This window comes from Mandrillus leucophaeus, unplaced genomic scaffold (assembly GCF_000951045.1).
Source record: "Mandrillus leucophaeus isolate KB7577 unplaced genomic scaffold, Mleu.le_1.0 Scaffold2, whole genome shotgun sequence".
Classification (NCBI taxonomy): domain Eukaryota; kingdom Metazoa; phylum Chordata; class Mammalia; order Primates; family Cercopithecidae; genus Mandrillus; species Mandrillus leucophaeus.
This window is the reverse complement of record NW_012102031.1, coordinates 4942239-4958458: the sequence shown is the minus strand read 5'-3', so window position 1 is coordinate 4958458 and position 16220 is coordinate 4942239. Positions and strand designations below refer to the sequence as shown.

At 50.8% G+C, this 16220-nt stretch overlaps 1 protein-coding gene across 6 annotated transcripts in view; it reads right to left on the bottom strand.

Annotated features, from left to right (window-relative positions):
- PLA2G6 (phospholipase A2, group VI (cytosolic, calcium-independent)) overlaps positions 1 to 11915 on the bottom strand; it is an 87435-nt gene extending 75520 nt beyond the window's left edge. For 3 of the 6 annotated variants that reach the window (XM_011978871.1, XM_011978874.1, XM_011978870.1), the window contains exon 1: positions 11615 to 11754. Coding sequence is in view for 1 of the 6 variants with exons in the window: in XM_011978869.1 (XP_011834259.1) it covers positions 9059 to 9109 (51 nt within the window). In the remaining 5 variants the exon portion in view is untranslated. Of the gene's footprint in view, positions 1 to 9058; positions 9138 to 11614 lie in introns of those variants that run through there. The other 3 variants (XM_011978873.1, XM_011978872.1, XM_011978869.1) reach the window with 2 other exon arrangements.
- Positions 11916 to 16220: the final 4305 nt, after the last annotated feature.

Below are 16220 nucleotides of genomic sequence, written 5' to 3'. Positions count from 1 at the left end.
TCAAAAAAAAAAAAAAAAAAAAAGCCAGCATGGATCATTTCACTTCTGCAAGCAAAATCAGCGTCCCCCCTCCTAGACACCAAAAGGTGACCAGCATCATGTCACACTCTATCGGAGCAAGGGGATCATCGGCATCGGTCTAAATCCTTTGTTTCCTGCTACCACAGGTTTCTCAAAGAACTCCGAGAGGCAGCACACAAAAGCAAGCTCCTTGGAAATGAACGCACTGCGCCTTCTGCGGCGGCAGGTCGGGGAGCCCTGCAGAAGATGCCATTGAAGACTCAGGAGCAGCAGTGTCTGGGTGGTAACTTTATGTTGTATACTCAGAGTCATAGTTTCTGCCACGGAAATTGACCCCAGTGTTGATGATGAAATTAGATACCTTGTTATTTCCTAGGTTCCCAGAAAATACACTGCCTTCCTAAGGTACTGTCACCGAAGCCAGGCGCCAATCAGACGGACGCCGCCCTCTGCCTCTCTGCCAAGATGTTACCAGACAAAAGACACTAAGGACACAGTATGGGTGCCCTGGGGGAGAGAGGACATCTGAGTGAACACTGGGTCACAGCCACATTCTTCCCTGGCCTATGTGCTGAGCACAGGATCAACCCTGGGGACAGAAGGAAGACAAAAGCAAGGGGTCCACTAAGAGGCACACGAAAAGGAAAAAAGATCAGTAAGAATAATTATACTGCCAGGCACGGTGGCTCACGCCTGTAATCCCAGCACTTTGGGAGGCCGACTCAGGAGGATCATCTGAGGTCAGGAGTTTGAGACCAGCCTGACCGACATGGAGAAACCTTGTCTCTACTAAAAATACAAAAAATTAGCCAGGCATGGTAGTGCATGCCTGTAATCCCAGCTACTCAGGAGGCTGAGGCAGGAGAATCACTTGAACCTGGGAGGCGGAGGGTGCGGTGAGCCAAGATCGTACCATTGCACTCCAGCCTGGGCAACAAGAGCGAAAGTCCGTCTCAAAATAAAATAAAATAAAATAAAATAATAAAAGATTATAACAACTCAAGAAAAGTTCGCAGTGTCCTGTCACAAGACTCAGTGACATCTCTCAATGATGTCTATCTGGAATGTTCTTCCTCTCCTTTTCTGTCTGAGAAAGCCCTGATCCTTCTTCAAATCCAAGCTTGGTTCTCATGGTTCTCACCTCCTTCTTAAAAATGTTTTTGTTGGCCAGGCGTGGTGGCTCAAGCCTATAATCCCAGCACTTTGGGAGGCCGAGACGGGTGGATCACGAGGTCAGGAGATCAAGACCATCCTGGCTAACACGGTGAAACCCCGTCTCTACTAAAAAAATACAAAAAACTAGCCGGGCGTGGTGGCGGGCGCCTGTAGTTCCAGCTACTTGGGAGGCTGAGGCAGGAGAATGGCGTAAACCCGGAAGGCGGAGCTTGCCGTGAGCTGAGATCCGGCCACTGCACTCCAGCCTGGGCGACAGAGCAAGACTTCATCTCAAAAAAAAAAAAAAAAGTTTTTGTTGTTGTTCTGAAACAGGGTGAGCTGAGATCCTACCACTGCACTCCAGCCTGGGCGACAGAGCAAGACTTCATCTCAAAAAAAAAAAAAAAAGTTTTTGTTGTTGTTCTGAAACAGGGTCTGGCTCTGTTGCCCAGGCTGGAGTACAGTGGCTCAATCATGGCTCACTGCAGCCTCTACCTCCTTCCACCTCAGCCTCCTGAGTAGCTAGGACTACAGGTGTGTACCAACCACCATGCCTAGGTAATTTCTTCAAAAAAAATTTTATAGAGGCTAGGCATGGTGGCTCATGCCTGTAATCCCAGCACTTTGGGAGGCTGAGGCGAGTGGATCACTTGAGGTCAGGAATTTGAGACCAGCCTGACCAACATGGTGAAACTCCGTCTCTACTAAAAATGCAAAAAAATTAGCTGGGCATGGTGGTGGACACCTATAATCCCAGCTACTTGGGAGGCTGAGGCAGGAGAATCGCTTGAGCCCAGGAGGTGGAGGTTGCAGTGAGCTGAGATAGCACACTGCACTCCAACCTGGGTGACAGAGTGAAGACTCTGTCTCAGGAAAAAAAAAAAAAAAAAAATTTATAAAGACAGGGTCTCACCATGTTGCTCACGCTGGTCTTGAATGCCTGGGTTCAAGCAATCTGCCTGCCTCGGCCTCTCAAAGTGTTGGGATTACGGGTGTGAGTCACCGTGCCTGGCCTAAAATGTTCTTGATACACCATCGCCAGACGCCAGGTTCTCTCTCCTTGCTCTGGGCTCTCCCTCACTTTAATCACATCTGTACTATCACACCCCAGCACGTTACAACTGCCCCTCCTGCCAGACTGTAAGCTTCGTCATCCTCCTACCAAACACTCCGGTGCATCTTTCTGGCACCATCCTGAAAGCTTTCTGTACATTAATCATTTTGTCTGCACAACCACTCTATGAACTGGTTACTATTATTATCCTCATTTTACATACGAGAACACCAAAGAACGGAGGGGTAAACTCACGGGCCCAGGGTCACCCAGCTAGTGGGTGGAGCAGTGAAAGCTGGCGCCCAGCTGGGCTGGCCCAGAGTCTAAGTTTCTCAAAGGCAGCTGCTCGTCTTTTCATCTCCGTCCACAAGCTTGGCTCACAGAAAGTTTGTCAAAACAAAAATTTAACCGAGTAAATATTATGCATAGAAAAAACAAAGACTGATAGAAAACAAACCAAGATAGACTGACAGAAAACATGCCATTGAGTAGATGAGGGTGCTGGGTTTATAGGCTTTTTTTTTTTTTTCTTTTCCTTATTTTCCAGATGCTATGTAAAGCGATTATAGTTTTCAAAGGAAGTAACAGTGTAGGCTGAGCCTCTGGGGGCTGCAGCCAGGAATATGGGGACCCATGGGGGTCAGGCCTGGCCTGGAAGAGCGGCAGAGAGGCTCCCCCGAGGATGGGCCTGCAGAGACCTGGAGGGGTGCTCCCAGGAAAGGCAGAGTCAAGAGCATCCAGCACCCATGAGCCTCAGGGTAAGGGAGAAAGCCAACAGGGGTGCAGTGAAATCAAAGAAAGATTCCGCACCCCCAGAGAGCCTCCTTCCTCAATGCCCCAGCCTGCGTCCCCACCACCAGGGCCTGGGGCTGGGGGATGCCTCCCACACACCCACAGCAGTGTGTGGCCACAGAAAGGACAGGCCTGGCTGGCATCCAGCCTTCAGGGCTGGCGGGAGGATGAGATGACGCAATGGAGGGAAGGTGTCTGGGACACAGGCCGACCGTGGGCACACAAACAGTGGCCATTGTTATCACTAGGTGGAAGAAAGGAAATGACAGCCACGGGGCCACATCCTGGAACACTCACGGCATCGCCAACCAGGAAGGCGGCCAGCAGGGAGAAAGTGCTCACACGTGCTTCCTTCTGTCCCCGCCACCCGGACCCCGGAGCCCAGGCTCTTCCCAGCACAGCTGCAAGAGGGGGATGCTGGGTGAGGGCCCCCCCAATCATGCCTCACTTCGTCTCTCCCCCTGGCTTCTCACAGCCTCCTACCCTTGACCTTCCCATGGGGTAGACAATCACTTTTCCCTACTGATGACTGGCCCCTCCTGCTCCTCACCTGGGCTTCTCCCTGCACCCCCAGGATGCCCGGGTCACCTGACACAGACCCCACCTCGGCTGCATCACGCAGCTCTCTCAAACACCACAAGACAAAGACCCAAGACCTTTGGTGGTGGGGGTTGACAGTGACAATTCTGCCTGTCCAAGCCAGGCAATTTCCAGGTACCAATTTTGGTCCCTCCCTCAAGGGAAGTCAGATATTTCTGGCCTTTTTCCTTATCTCTGCTCACCCATCCCCTGTCAACACCAAGCTCGCCTGCTGGGCTCATTCAGGGAAGACTGACAGAGAGTGTGCTGGTGTGAGGCTCCCCTGGAGGAGCTGAAGGGCGGGAGGAACAAGTATTATTATCCCATCTCAGAGATCAAGAAACTGAGGCCCAGAGAGGCCCCCAATTGTACATGTTCAAAGGGCAAATCAAGGTAGGGCACAGTGGCTCACGTCTGTAATCCCAGCACTTTGGGAGGCTGAGGCAGGCGGATCACTTGACTCCAGGAGTTTGAGATTGGCCTGGGCCACATGGCGAGACCCTGTCTCTACAAAATATAAAATAAAATTAGCTGGGCATGGTGGTGGACACCTGTGGTCCCAGCTACTCGGGAGGCTAAGGCGAGAGGATCACTTGAGCCCAGGAGGTCGAGACTACAGTGAGCCAAGACTGTACCACTGCACTCCAGCCTGGGCAACAGAGCAAGACCTTGTCTCAAAAACAAAACAAAACAAAGGACAAATTAAAGCTGATGTCCACCAAAAAAGAAAAACAAACAAAGAAACAAAAAACCTTGAGTGGGAACAGAGGGAGATTAGAGTCAATGGGAGAATCTCTGATGAATTCCCTGGAAGTGACTACCTAGGTTCATAAAACAAATAGTCACTGTAGAGACCCAAGCCCAGTCCCTGTTTCGCTGAGTGCATAGTCCCCTGGGGGAAGGACCGCTACAGGAGATGACTTTTGAGCTGAATTTTCCAGGAAGAATAGGAGTTTGCCAGCGGGGGAAATGGCGAGAGGCCTTCACAGCGGATGAAGCAGATCAGAACACGGGGGAAGGCAGAGATCGGGGGCTTGCTTGGCCCACCCGTGAACAGTGAGTATTTTCATGGGGACTGGATGGCTGGAGAGGGGAACGTGCCGAGAGGAGGGGCCGCGGTTAGTGCTGTAATCAGTGTGAACACAGGTCACCCGGAGTCACTTGTCCAGCGGGTGCTATGTCAGTCATGCCCCTAGTCGTGCCCAGGGAAGCTCCTCTTACGATGAGGAGCCAAGCCCCGGAAGAGGTGCAGTAGAGGACAGGGACCAAGAGGGTCGCTCACAGCGGGTGGTGAGGGAGAAGTCAGTCCCAAAAATCTGGTTCCTCCTCAGCCACGAATTCCCTGCAGGCCCCTGGGCAGGTCTCAGGCACGAGAGGAGCGGTCCCTGCCCTCTGGTGGTCGCTGTCTTCTGCAGCCGCCAGGCCCGGGCAGTCCCCTCTCCTCCCCTTTGGAAGGTCTGTGTGAAAACTGCTTTTCTGGAGGGAAAGGGGCCTGCGCTTGCGTCCTCCCTGGAAGGCTCTCTCCCGTTCCTGCTGGAGCCCCTGCTCATCCTTCAAGGCCCAGTTGCCCGCTCTGAATGCTCAGAGCACCAGAGCTCCCTTCCAGCCTGCATGGTACCTGACCCAGCCTGACACCTCTCCATGCCCACTGTACGATGCAAATCCCGCTGCAGGTCTCCCTGCTGACCCTGGCCAGTGGCGCCCCATGACCTCCCAGGGAAAGCCCAGACTCCAGTATCCATGAGAGCTGGCCCAACTCACCCCTCCAGCTCATCCCTCACCTCTACTCCAGCCACGCCGCACCATCGATCCTCCCAGAACACGTCAAACTCACGTCTCAGTGCACCGGGGGATACCGCACATACGCTCCATCGGCTTAGTCCGTCCTCCCCGCTTTCTTAACCTGAGTGTGTGCTCCATAAAGGACAAATGAATAAATCTGTTCTTGTCCATCAAAATTCAGCTCAGGTGCCATCTCCTCTGAAAATTCATACCTGCCCCTCCGCCCTGCAGCCTGGTGTGCCTGCCCCTTCTCCCCAGCACCCCACACCACCCAGGGCCCAGCCCACAGGAACATATACCATGTGAGAATGGGGGTGCATCTGTTGGCTTGGGCTGCCCACCCCACCCGCTTTGATTTGTTTCCCTAAGCACCTAGCATGATGTTCCCCACAGTGGGTGTTTAATGTTTGGTGAATGAATGAATGAGAATGAATGAAGGACCCAATTACAAGCCCACGGGGCCAGCACCTCTGAAGCCCCTGGACACACTTTATTCCCTTGAAGGTGATAACAGGGATCACACACTGTTTCCACCCACTCTGAGCTGCCAGGCTCCTCTCCACAATGGATATGGAAATATCGTGCTCAAATCCCACCAGTGGCTACAGGCCCCCAAGGGGTTCGCTCCTCCACTGGGAGAACCTGTATCCAGCACCTGCACTGCTTCAGGAGTGGCCCTAAGTGATCGGACTAATCCCTCCCCAGGCTTCAGTCTGGAAAGTTCAGCTTTATATATAGTCAGGGTGCTTAGGCTGAGCTCACTCCTAGTCCAAGCAGGAAAGACTCCAAGCCTTCTGCTTCCTTCTTGACTAAGCTGAGAGCAAAGGAGCCGGACAGCTGCCCGAGAGGTGCGTGACAGGAACCCACAGGCAGCAGGCCAGGAAGCAGACCTCACGGCTTGGCCACGTGGGGGATTCCGGGAGCACACACACAACTGCCCAAGGTGGAAATCAGGCCTCACGAGCCCCAGCTGCTGACGACAGGATGTCCCATGATTGGAACAACTGCTGGATGGTCCTGGCAACAGAACCTGGCAGCAGTGACACCCTCCTGAGCACCCCCTCCCACCCAGTCAAGACAGAGCAGGCCGAAAACTCAGGGTCTGCTCAGAGTGCCAAGCTGCCCTGACTTCCTTCCTGCAGCTCCCACCATCTGTGCCACCCGGCACGTGGGCATGCCATCACACACTGGCCTCCGGCCTCTCACAAGGCCACCATGCTTCATGGTTGGCAAAGGGTTTCACGCTTGTTATCTACCTCCAAGCTCACAAAGAAACAGGGAAGGTGCAGCCGGGTGCACACCTGTAATCCCAACAATTTGGGAGGGCGAGACGGGCAGGTCACCTGAGGTCAGGAGTTCAAGACCAGCCTGGCCAATGTGGTGAGAAAGAAACCCCGTCTCTACTAAAAATACAAAAAAAAAAAAAAAAAAATTAGCCTGGCGTGGTGATGGGTGCCTATAATCACAGCTATTTGGGAGGCTGAAACAGGAGAATCCTTGAACCTGAGAGGCAGAGGCTGCAGTGAGCCGAGATCACGCCACTGCACTAAAGCTTGGATGACAGAGTGAGACTCCATCTCAAAAAAAGAGAAAAAAAGAAACAAGGAAGGTGCGATCATTCTCCCTGTTTGGCATGTGGGGAAATCGAGGCCCCAAGAGGAAATGGGGTGGCAGGTGGCGGGGGCTGGGTGCCTGCCTGTGTCCTCTGACTCTTGAACAGCACTAGGCAAAGGGCTGGCCACACACCAGGTGCTCAATCCGTGGGTGGGAAAACACTGAAGGAACACACGGGTCATGTCAGCTCCCATCTGAGCCTCTGGACATCCAAGGCAGCCTCCCAGCAAATATCCCCGCAAATGTTCCCTCTGACCCCAGCTCACTCCAACCTCTTCCCTCAGTTAGTGGGGAGTGGAAAAGGGCTTGATCCCATCCCCTCACATCCCATCAGCACTGGTTGCCCAGCACCCACAGGGCACCAGATGCTGCCCAGCACCCACAGGGCACTAGATGCCTCAGCACTGGTTCAGGTGAATTGCCACTTTTTTTTTTTCTGAGACGGAGTTTCGCTCTTGTTGCCCAAGTTGGAGTGCAATGGCACGATCCTGGCTCAGTGCAACCTCTGCCTCCCGGGTTCAAGCAATTCTCCTGCCTTAGCCTCCAGAGTAGCTGGGATTACAGGCGCGCGCCACCATGCCTAGCTAATTTTTTACATTTTTAGTAGAAACAGAGTTTCACCATGTTAACCAGGCTGGTCTTGAACTCTTGACCTCAGGTGATCCACCCACCTCCACCTCCCAAAGTGCTGGGATTACAGGTGTGAGCCACTGCACCCGGCCGAATTGCTACATTTAACCCTCCAAACACCTGTAAGAAAAGGTCCAGGTCTCTCCACATTACACAGGAAACTGGGACACAGGTTACACAATCTGCCAGGATCTGAACCCAATTAGCCGGAATCCGGAGCATCAGGCTCTTAATCCTCAAACTGCCTTCAGGAGAAAGCTGAAAGAAAGTGGCTGAGCGAGGCTTGCTCTACAGGCTCTTGGATTCCAAAAGGCTTGTCTCAAATGCACTGCTGCTCACGTGAGCCAGAGCAAAGTGTCCTCTCACAAAAGGAAAAAGCATCTCTTTCATTCACTCAGCTTGGCTGCACCACAGCTGGGAGCAAACTGCCCCAAAACTGTCACTGGAGCTCCCAAGCACATGAGACAGGGGTGACTTTAAGAGATCTTTGGGCTGGTGGCATGGTACAGTGTGGCCCATGTTATGACTCATTCCACAAATATTTACTGAGATGGATTGTGGCAGGCATTGTTCTAACCACTGAGGATACAGCCGTAAACAAAACAGACTGGTCTGGCACGGTAGTTCACTCCTATAATCCCAGCACTTTAGGAGGCTGAGGAAGGAGGATCACTTAAGCTCAAGACTTTGAGACCAGTCTGGGTAATAGAGCGAGACCTCATCTCTACAAAAATTTAAAAATTACCCAGGCATGGTGTCTCTCATGCCTGTAAGTCCCAGCTACTAAGGTGGCCGAGGTGGGAGGACTGCTTAAGTCCAGGAGGTCGAGGCTACAGTGAGCTGTGATTGTGTCACTGCAATCCAGCCTGGGCGACAGCGAGACCCTGTCTTAAAACAGAACACGGCCAGGTGTAGTGGCTCACATCTGTAATCCCAGAAGTTTGGGAGGCTGAGGAGGGTGGATCACTTGAGGTCAGGAGTTCAAGACCAGCCTGGCCAACATAGTGAAACCCCATCTCTACCAAAAAACACAAAAATTAGCTGGGTGTGGTGGCGTGCGCCTGTAATTCCAGCTTCCTGGGAGACTGAGGTGGGAGAATCACTTGAACCCAGGAGGCAGAGGCTGCAGTGAGCCGAGATCACACCACTGCACTCCAGCCTGGGTGACAGAGTGAGACTCTGTCTCAAAACCAAAACAATCAACCAAAAACCCCCCACAAAATCCCTGACATCCTGGAACTTATATTTTAGACAGAGCTACTAATAATAAAGAAGATTAACAGGTAAAATATATACAAAGGTTTTAGATGCCAATTAACTACTGAAGAGAAAAACCAGAGAATGGCGATAGGAAGTGCTGAGGTGGAGAGTGAAATTTTAGATAGGGCGAGGAGGGAAGTCTTCACCAAGAAATTGATCTTAAATCAGTACCTCATGGAGAGAGATGAAAGTCACATGAATATCTAGGCAAAGAGAGCACATGCAAAAGCCCTAGGGCTGGAACATGTTTAGCAAGTTCCAGGAAAAGCAAGGAAGCCAGTGAGATCAGAGAAGCAACAGGGGGCCAGGCGTGTGCCATGAGAGGAGAGGCCACTGAAAGAGACAACATTTTAACAAGATCGCTCTGGCTGGGTGTGGGGTAAGAAACAGAGAGGCATCAAGGATAATCTCACAGCTTTGACCTGAGCAACTGAATGAATAATACTCCCATTTCCTAAGATGAGAAAGACAGTGGGAGGGACAGGTTTTGGTGAAGGGTAGGGTCAGGGATGGAGAGCAGAACTAACAGGAGCTCAATTCTAAACTCCAAGTTTGAGGCCTGGCACGGTGGCTCACTCCTGTAATCCCAGGACTTTGGGAGCCCAAGGCAGGCGGATCACTTAAGGTCAGGAGTTCGAGACCAGCCTGCCAACATGGTGAAACCCTGTCTCTACAAAAATACAAAAATTAGTTGGGCATGATGATGGCGCATGCTTGTAATCCCATCTACCCAGGAGGCTGAGGCAGGAGAATCAGCAGGTGGGAGTTGCAGTGAGCCGAGATCGCGCCATTGCATTCCAGCCTGGGTGACAGAGTGAGATTTTGTCTCAAAAAAATAAAAAATAATATAAATAAATAAATAAATACTTCAAGTTTGAAAAGCCTAAGTTTGAGGTGCTGAGTAAGCAACTAGATATTTAAGTCTGTCATTCCACGGAAAGGTCTGGACTGGACTGGGGATATAAATTTGCGGGTTGACAGAATAGAGATGGCACTTAAAGAAATAAGACTGGATGAGATCACCATCCGAAAATGAGAAGAGACATTTAAGACATGACCCTATCAAAATCCACTGTGAAAGACACAGAACATATTCTCCCAGGGAGCCACCCTCTACAAAGTGAAGCTTGTAACACACTCTTTACCACGGCCCCTTACCTGTTGCCTACCTACTTCCCCCAAGACACACCCACCAGATGTGTGCAGACACACACACACACACACACAGAGTATTTAAATTTCTCCTTTCTGTATCTCTTAGTGATGTCAATCTGCTGAGTAAGAGGGAAACTCCCTTTGGGGGAGTCTGTCATGTAACAAGAAAGTAACCCATGGAAGGGAGAAAAAGTGTCCTAAGCACTGAGACAACAGTGGCAAAAACCTTACACATCAGGGCAACCACACAGGCTCTGGTGTCAGATTCCAGCTTCAACCTCATCGGTGTGATCTCAAGCAACTCATTCGCCCTCTTTTTCTCCTGTGAAGTGAGAATATCATTGGCTACACCAAGGGTAGCCTAGAACATCAGACAGTTCATAAATATTTGTTAGATAAACGATGACTGAATGAACGGTGAAGAGAACATACACAGAAGAGCCTGACTCACAAGGGGTGATCAACAAACATTGCCAAATGATACAATGAAAGACAAGGGACCTTCTGCTCATCTTTCTCTCCTTGTCTTCTCATTCTATCCTTTTCCCTTTCCATTCCTTTCAACTCTGCCTACGACCCAACAGTAAAGTCATGTATTTGTACAGAGCCATACTGGTTATAAAGCTTTACCTTCTACATTTTCTCATTCAAATTTTGAAACTAATGGCAGCCTTATGAGGGCAGGAAGTACAATCCCCCGTCACAGATGAGGAAACTGAGACTTGGACAGGTAACAGCTGCCAAACTCCAGGCAGAGACTGTAACAAAAACAATGCATTCAAAAACAATGCATTCGGCCCAAGGGTGGAGCCTCAACGTTGCCAAACCAAACCTGCCTGACATCCTGTTGGGCGGGTAAGAGGCAGGTGAGGGAAAGACCCAGAAGCTAGGGGGAGGTATATGTTGGGGTCATGTACCCATTAAAATAATGGCCCATTAAAAATAATGGCCACAGGTCCCCTTGCCCTGTGCCCTCCCTGTCCCACACCCACGGGCTTGCTCCTGGTCCAGTCCCATGATCACCCGGGTCACATGCTCCCCGTCACCAGCTTCCAAGTCATCTGTGGGAGCAGGAGGTGGACACAGGATTGGGGGTGGGAGACTCTGGGGTGGCCAGGCTGAGGGGAAGGAGGGAGCATGTCGGGGGCAGGTCTGCAGGCACGCGAGAGAGGAAAGGCAGGGAGGAAAGGCAGGAGAAGCAGGGAGTGAGAAATGGGTAGATGCACCACGAAAGGTGGAGACCGAGGTGAAGCGGGGAATCAAGTGAAGTGGGGAGCACTTAGAGGAGCACAGAAAGGAAAATGAGGACGGCCAATGGGGCCTAAAGAGGCACTGAGAGTCGGGGAAAGAGGAGAGATGGAATGACTCGGGAAGTTAGGAATATCGAGGGAGACACACGGAGGAGACTGGAGTACAGGGGAGGAACTCAGGGTCGAAGCTGGGGTCCCTGGAGTCCACAAGTTCGAGATGAGACACGGGCCGTCTCGGGATGGGAGTTGGGGACGCTGGGGGATGAAAAGATGGAAGGTGGGGGCACTCAGGGAGTCACATAAGGGTCAATGTAGGACATGCCTCAGAACTGGAGACACGAGGAAGATCCACAGGGGGGTCCGGCGGAGATGTAGCAGTCCGTGGCGCGGAAGAAGTTAGGGAAGGTACCCCAGGCCCCGCCCACCTGCGAGGTCACTCACCTCGGCTTACTCAGCACTTCTACTTCCTCTCACTTCCGCAAACAAACCGGCCTCGGGCCACGTGATGGCCTGACCACCGCTCTCCACCAATCACTGGTGGCCCTGCCCCAGGCCTCCTCTAGGCTCCGCCCCCACGCCCGAGGACGGCGGGAGGCGGGGGGGGGTCCGCCATTTTTTTAACTGCCCAATGGAAGGGGCTCCCTTAGCCGAGGGAGGACGAGCTTTCGGCGGGAGCCAATCCTCGGCGGCGAGACGCGGCCATATTTGTGCGGGGCGGAAGGTACACGTGACGGCCCCTTGGCAGTCAAGTTGATGAGGGCCAGGAGTCTCACCCTAGTCCGCTCTCCGCCTCCTAAAGCGGCCAGAGCCTGGAGTCTGAAGTTACTGTTAATGATTGCTCGTAAAGATAAAAATAAAGGCAACAGAGGCATAGGGCATAACAAGGAGGAACCTGTTTTGATTTTTGCCAGGTAGCCTCAAGCCAGGGTTGGCAGATAATAGCATATAAAAAATATGGGATGTTCAGGTACATTTGAATTTCAGCTAAACGGCCAATACTTTTTTTTCCGATAGAACAGAAATTGAGCATGGCTTTTTTATTTTTCACAACTAAAGCCAAACTCCCTAGGGGAATTAGCCACATATGTCTTTTTTTTTTTTTTTTTTTTTTTTGAGACGGAGTCTTGCTCTGTGCCCCCGCCGGGGGCCGGATCTCGGCTCACTGCAACCTCAGCCTCCCGGATTCAAGCAGTTCTCCTGCCTCAGCCTCCCGCGTAGCTGGGATTACAGGCGCCCGCCACTATGCCCAGCTAATTTTTTGTATTTTTAGTAGAGAAGGGGTTTCACCATGTTGCCCAGGCTGGTCTCGAACTCCGATCTCAAGTGATCCGCCCACCTCATTCTCCCAAAGTGCTGGGATTACAGGCGTGAACCACCACCCCCGGCTCCTAAATTTTTAACGTAAGTAAAACATACTAAGCTAAGTATCGTGCTAAAAATGTATGCATTGTTGTCTGGTAACACGCCCTGAGCCAGTCTCAGGAAATACCTTAGCACTTTCAGTAGGAACTTGGGCAAATGATCTCTGTGAACCTCAGACCCATCATCCAAGAAGTGGGCACAGTAATACAAGGTTGTTGTGACATCTAGAAGTAAATTAGTCCCCATTCGTGCACATAGTGGGATTTCAATAAATAGCAGTTGTTAGGGTTAATAATGCCGATAATGAGGTATGTTGCAGAGAAGCCAGGAGACTAGACTTCAGTCACACATCTGCTTCGGACTGAGCAGGTCATGTCTCCTCTCTTCAGCCCACCGGTTTGGCTGGACCTTTTCTTTTCCTAATAATCACCCAACCCTAGGTCTAGAGGAATCTGCCAGACTGCTCTCCATTTACGTGGGAAGTATAGTTGCTGGTATTATTCTTGTGAAAAGAAGTGTGTAGGCCAGGTGCGGTGGATCCCACCTATAATCCCAGCAGTTTAGGAGGCTGAGGCGGGTGGATCACTTGAGGTCAGGAGTTTGAGACCAGCCTAACCAACATGGTGAAACCCCATAATTAGCTGGGTGTGCTGGCCATAGTCTGTAATCCCAGCTGCTCCGGAGGCTGAGGCAGGAGAATCGCTTGAACCCGGGAGGAAGAAGTTGCAGTGAGCCAAGATCGCACCACTGTACTCCAGCCTGTCTCCAAAACAAAATAAAAGTGTGTTTCCTCCTCAGTCCATCTAAAGATATTAGTGCCTAGGTAGGGCAGCCAATGCAAATTGCTCAAGATTTAGTTAAGAATCTTCACAGCTTAGTGAAATTAACCATCTTAACTAGTATCTGTACAGAGCTTCACCAGTTACAAAGTGACTTCACTTCCATCATCTCCTCCTGTCCCCATTTTACAGGTGAGGAAAGTGTTACTTAAAGTAAGATTTAAAATTTGCTTAAGAGTTTCAGCTTGACTGCGCACAGTGGCTCACGCCTATAATCCCAACACTTTGGGAGGCCAAGGTGAGTGGATCACTTGAGCTCAAGAGTTCAAGACCAGCTTGTGCAACATGGAGAAACCTCGTCTTTACAAAAAATACAAAAATTATCCAGGTGTGGTGGTGCCTGGCTCTGTTCCCAGCTAGTGTGCAGGGGAGGCCGGGGGGTCGAGGATGTAGTGAGCCAAGATCGCTTGCACTCCAGCCTGGGCGACAGAGCGAGACCATGTCTAAAAAAAAAAAGAAAAGAAAAAAGAGTTTCAGCCTGAAGTGGAGAGAAAAGGATAAAGACTCAGAATTCTCAATGAAAATATCTTGCCCTCCACACCCCAAACAAGCAAAGTTAGAGTGATGGTTATCAAGGAGCTTGCAAAAAAGGCCATGCATTCCACCCACTGCCAAGCAATCTTTCCTGAGAAAAACCACAGGGGCAACATGCGGTGTCCAATTCTTCAACAAACACCCACCTTTGCATTCAGGATTTTGCAAAGCACATTTGGAAATGCAGACACACAGGTGAATCTGAAATGCAGAAAAGGGCCGGGCACGGTGGCTCATGCCTATAATCCCAACACTTTGGGAGGCTGAGGCGGATGGATTACCTGAGGTCAGGAGTTCGAGACCATCCTGACCAACATGGTGAAACCCCCTCTCTACAAAAAATACAAAAAAATTAGCTGGGTGTGGTGGCAGGCACCTGTAATTCCAGCTACTGGAGAGGCTGAGGCAGGAGAATCGCTTGAATCCAGGAGGTGGAGATTGCAGTGAACCAAGATCACACCACTGCACTCCAGCCTGGGTGACAGAGCGAGACTCCGTCTCAAAAAATAAATAGACCAGGCGCGGTGACTTACACCTGTAATCCCAACACTTTGGGAGGCCGAGACACGTGGATCACGGGGTCAGGAGATCAAGACCATCCTGGCTAACATGTTGAAACCCTGCCTCTACTAAAAATACAAAAAATTAGCCAGGCACGGTGGCATGCGCCTGTAATCCCAGCCACTTAGGAGGCTGAGGCAGGAGAATCACTTGAACCCAGGAGGCGGAGGTTGCAGTGAGCCGAGATCGCGCCACTGCACTCCAGCCTGGGCGACGGAGCAAGACCCCGTCTCAATAAATAAATAAATAAATAAATAAATAAATAAATAATAAAATTCAGAAAAGGCCAAGGGAGGCTGGATCAATTGTTGGAAACAAAGATCCACAGAAGACATTCACAAAATAGAATCTCAGTACCTGATGAAGTTAAGTATCCCTTCCCTAGGTATTTCTGGTGGAAACTATTTAATGAGTAGATAAATCAAAAGATGGAATGGAGGGGATTATTAGATAGCACTGAATGAGCAAGTAAAGGGATGAGGCAAGTAAGCACGAGGGAGTGGGTTCTGTAGAGCTAGCGAATGGAGCTGCTAGCAGTTAAAGTCAAAGTAACTTCTCCTGAGGTGCTGCGCTAGGCTCCTCCCATGCATCAGGGAGGGCGTCTGCCCTCTAAGCCCAGAGCACAGAGGGTCAGACTAGACTAGTCCCTTCCTTCAAGGAGCTACATGGAAATCTAACTAACATGCTAAGGGTGCAATGTTACATCTTTTACTTTTTTTTTTTTTTTTGAAACAGTCTCGCTCTGTCCCCCAGGCTGGAGCGCAGTGGCGTGATCTCGGTTCACTGCAACCTCCACCTCCCGGGTTCTAACCAATTCTCCTGCCTCAGCCTCCCGAGTAGCTGGAATTACAGGCGTGCGCCCCCACGCCTGGCTAATTTTTGTATTTCTAGTAAAGACGGAGTTTCATCATGTTGGCCAGGCTGGTCTCAAACTCCTGACCTCAGGGGATCCACCTGCCTCGGCCTCCCAAAGTGCTGGGATTACAGGTGTGAGCCAGTGCCCCCAGCCGACCTCTTACTTTTTGATCCTTGCAACAGCCCTGTGATGTAGTACTGTCATCCCCACTTTGTAGTTGAAGAGAATGAGGTTCCACAAGGGAAAATTATCCCCAGAGTTGCCAATGAGAGGCAGTGCCAGTGGCCGGTGTCAATGAGAGGCAGAACCAGAATCAGCACCTGTCTTGTCTTTTCTCTCTGCAAACTCTAGGTGCACTCATTATGTGCCAGGCAATGTTCTTGGTGCTGAGGAAACTGCACTGAACAAAATAGACAAAAATCCCTGCCTTTGTGCTGCTCACATCCTGGTGGGGAAAGACACAGAATGAACTAGATAGAGAAGGAAACAGAGAGTGTGTTTTGCTCATGTCTTTGAGTGAGGTGTCATCATGTCAGCATGTTACATTCAAAGCACCTTAACTGTGGGATCTGTGCTTGTGTATTTGAATACCTTTGCACTTGCACTAGTTCCTCCATTATCTGTGTGAACTTTTTTTTTTGAGACCGGGTCTGGCTCTGTCACCCAAGCTGGAGTGCAATGGGGTGATCTTGGCTGACTGCAACCTCCGCCTCCTGGGCTCAAGTGATCCTCCCATCTCAATGTCCTGAGTAGCTGGGACTACAGGTTCAGGACAC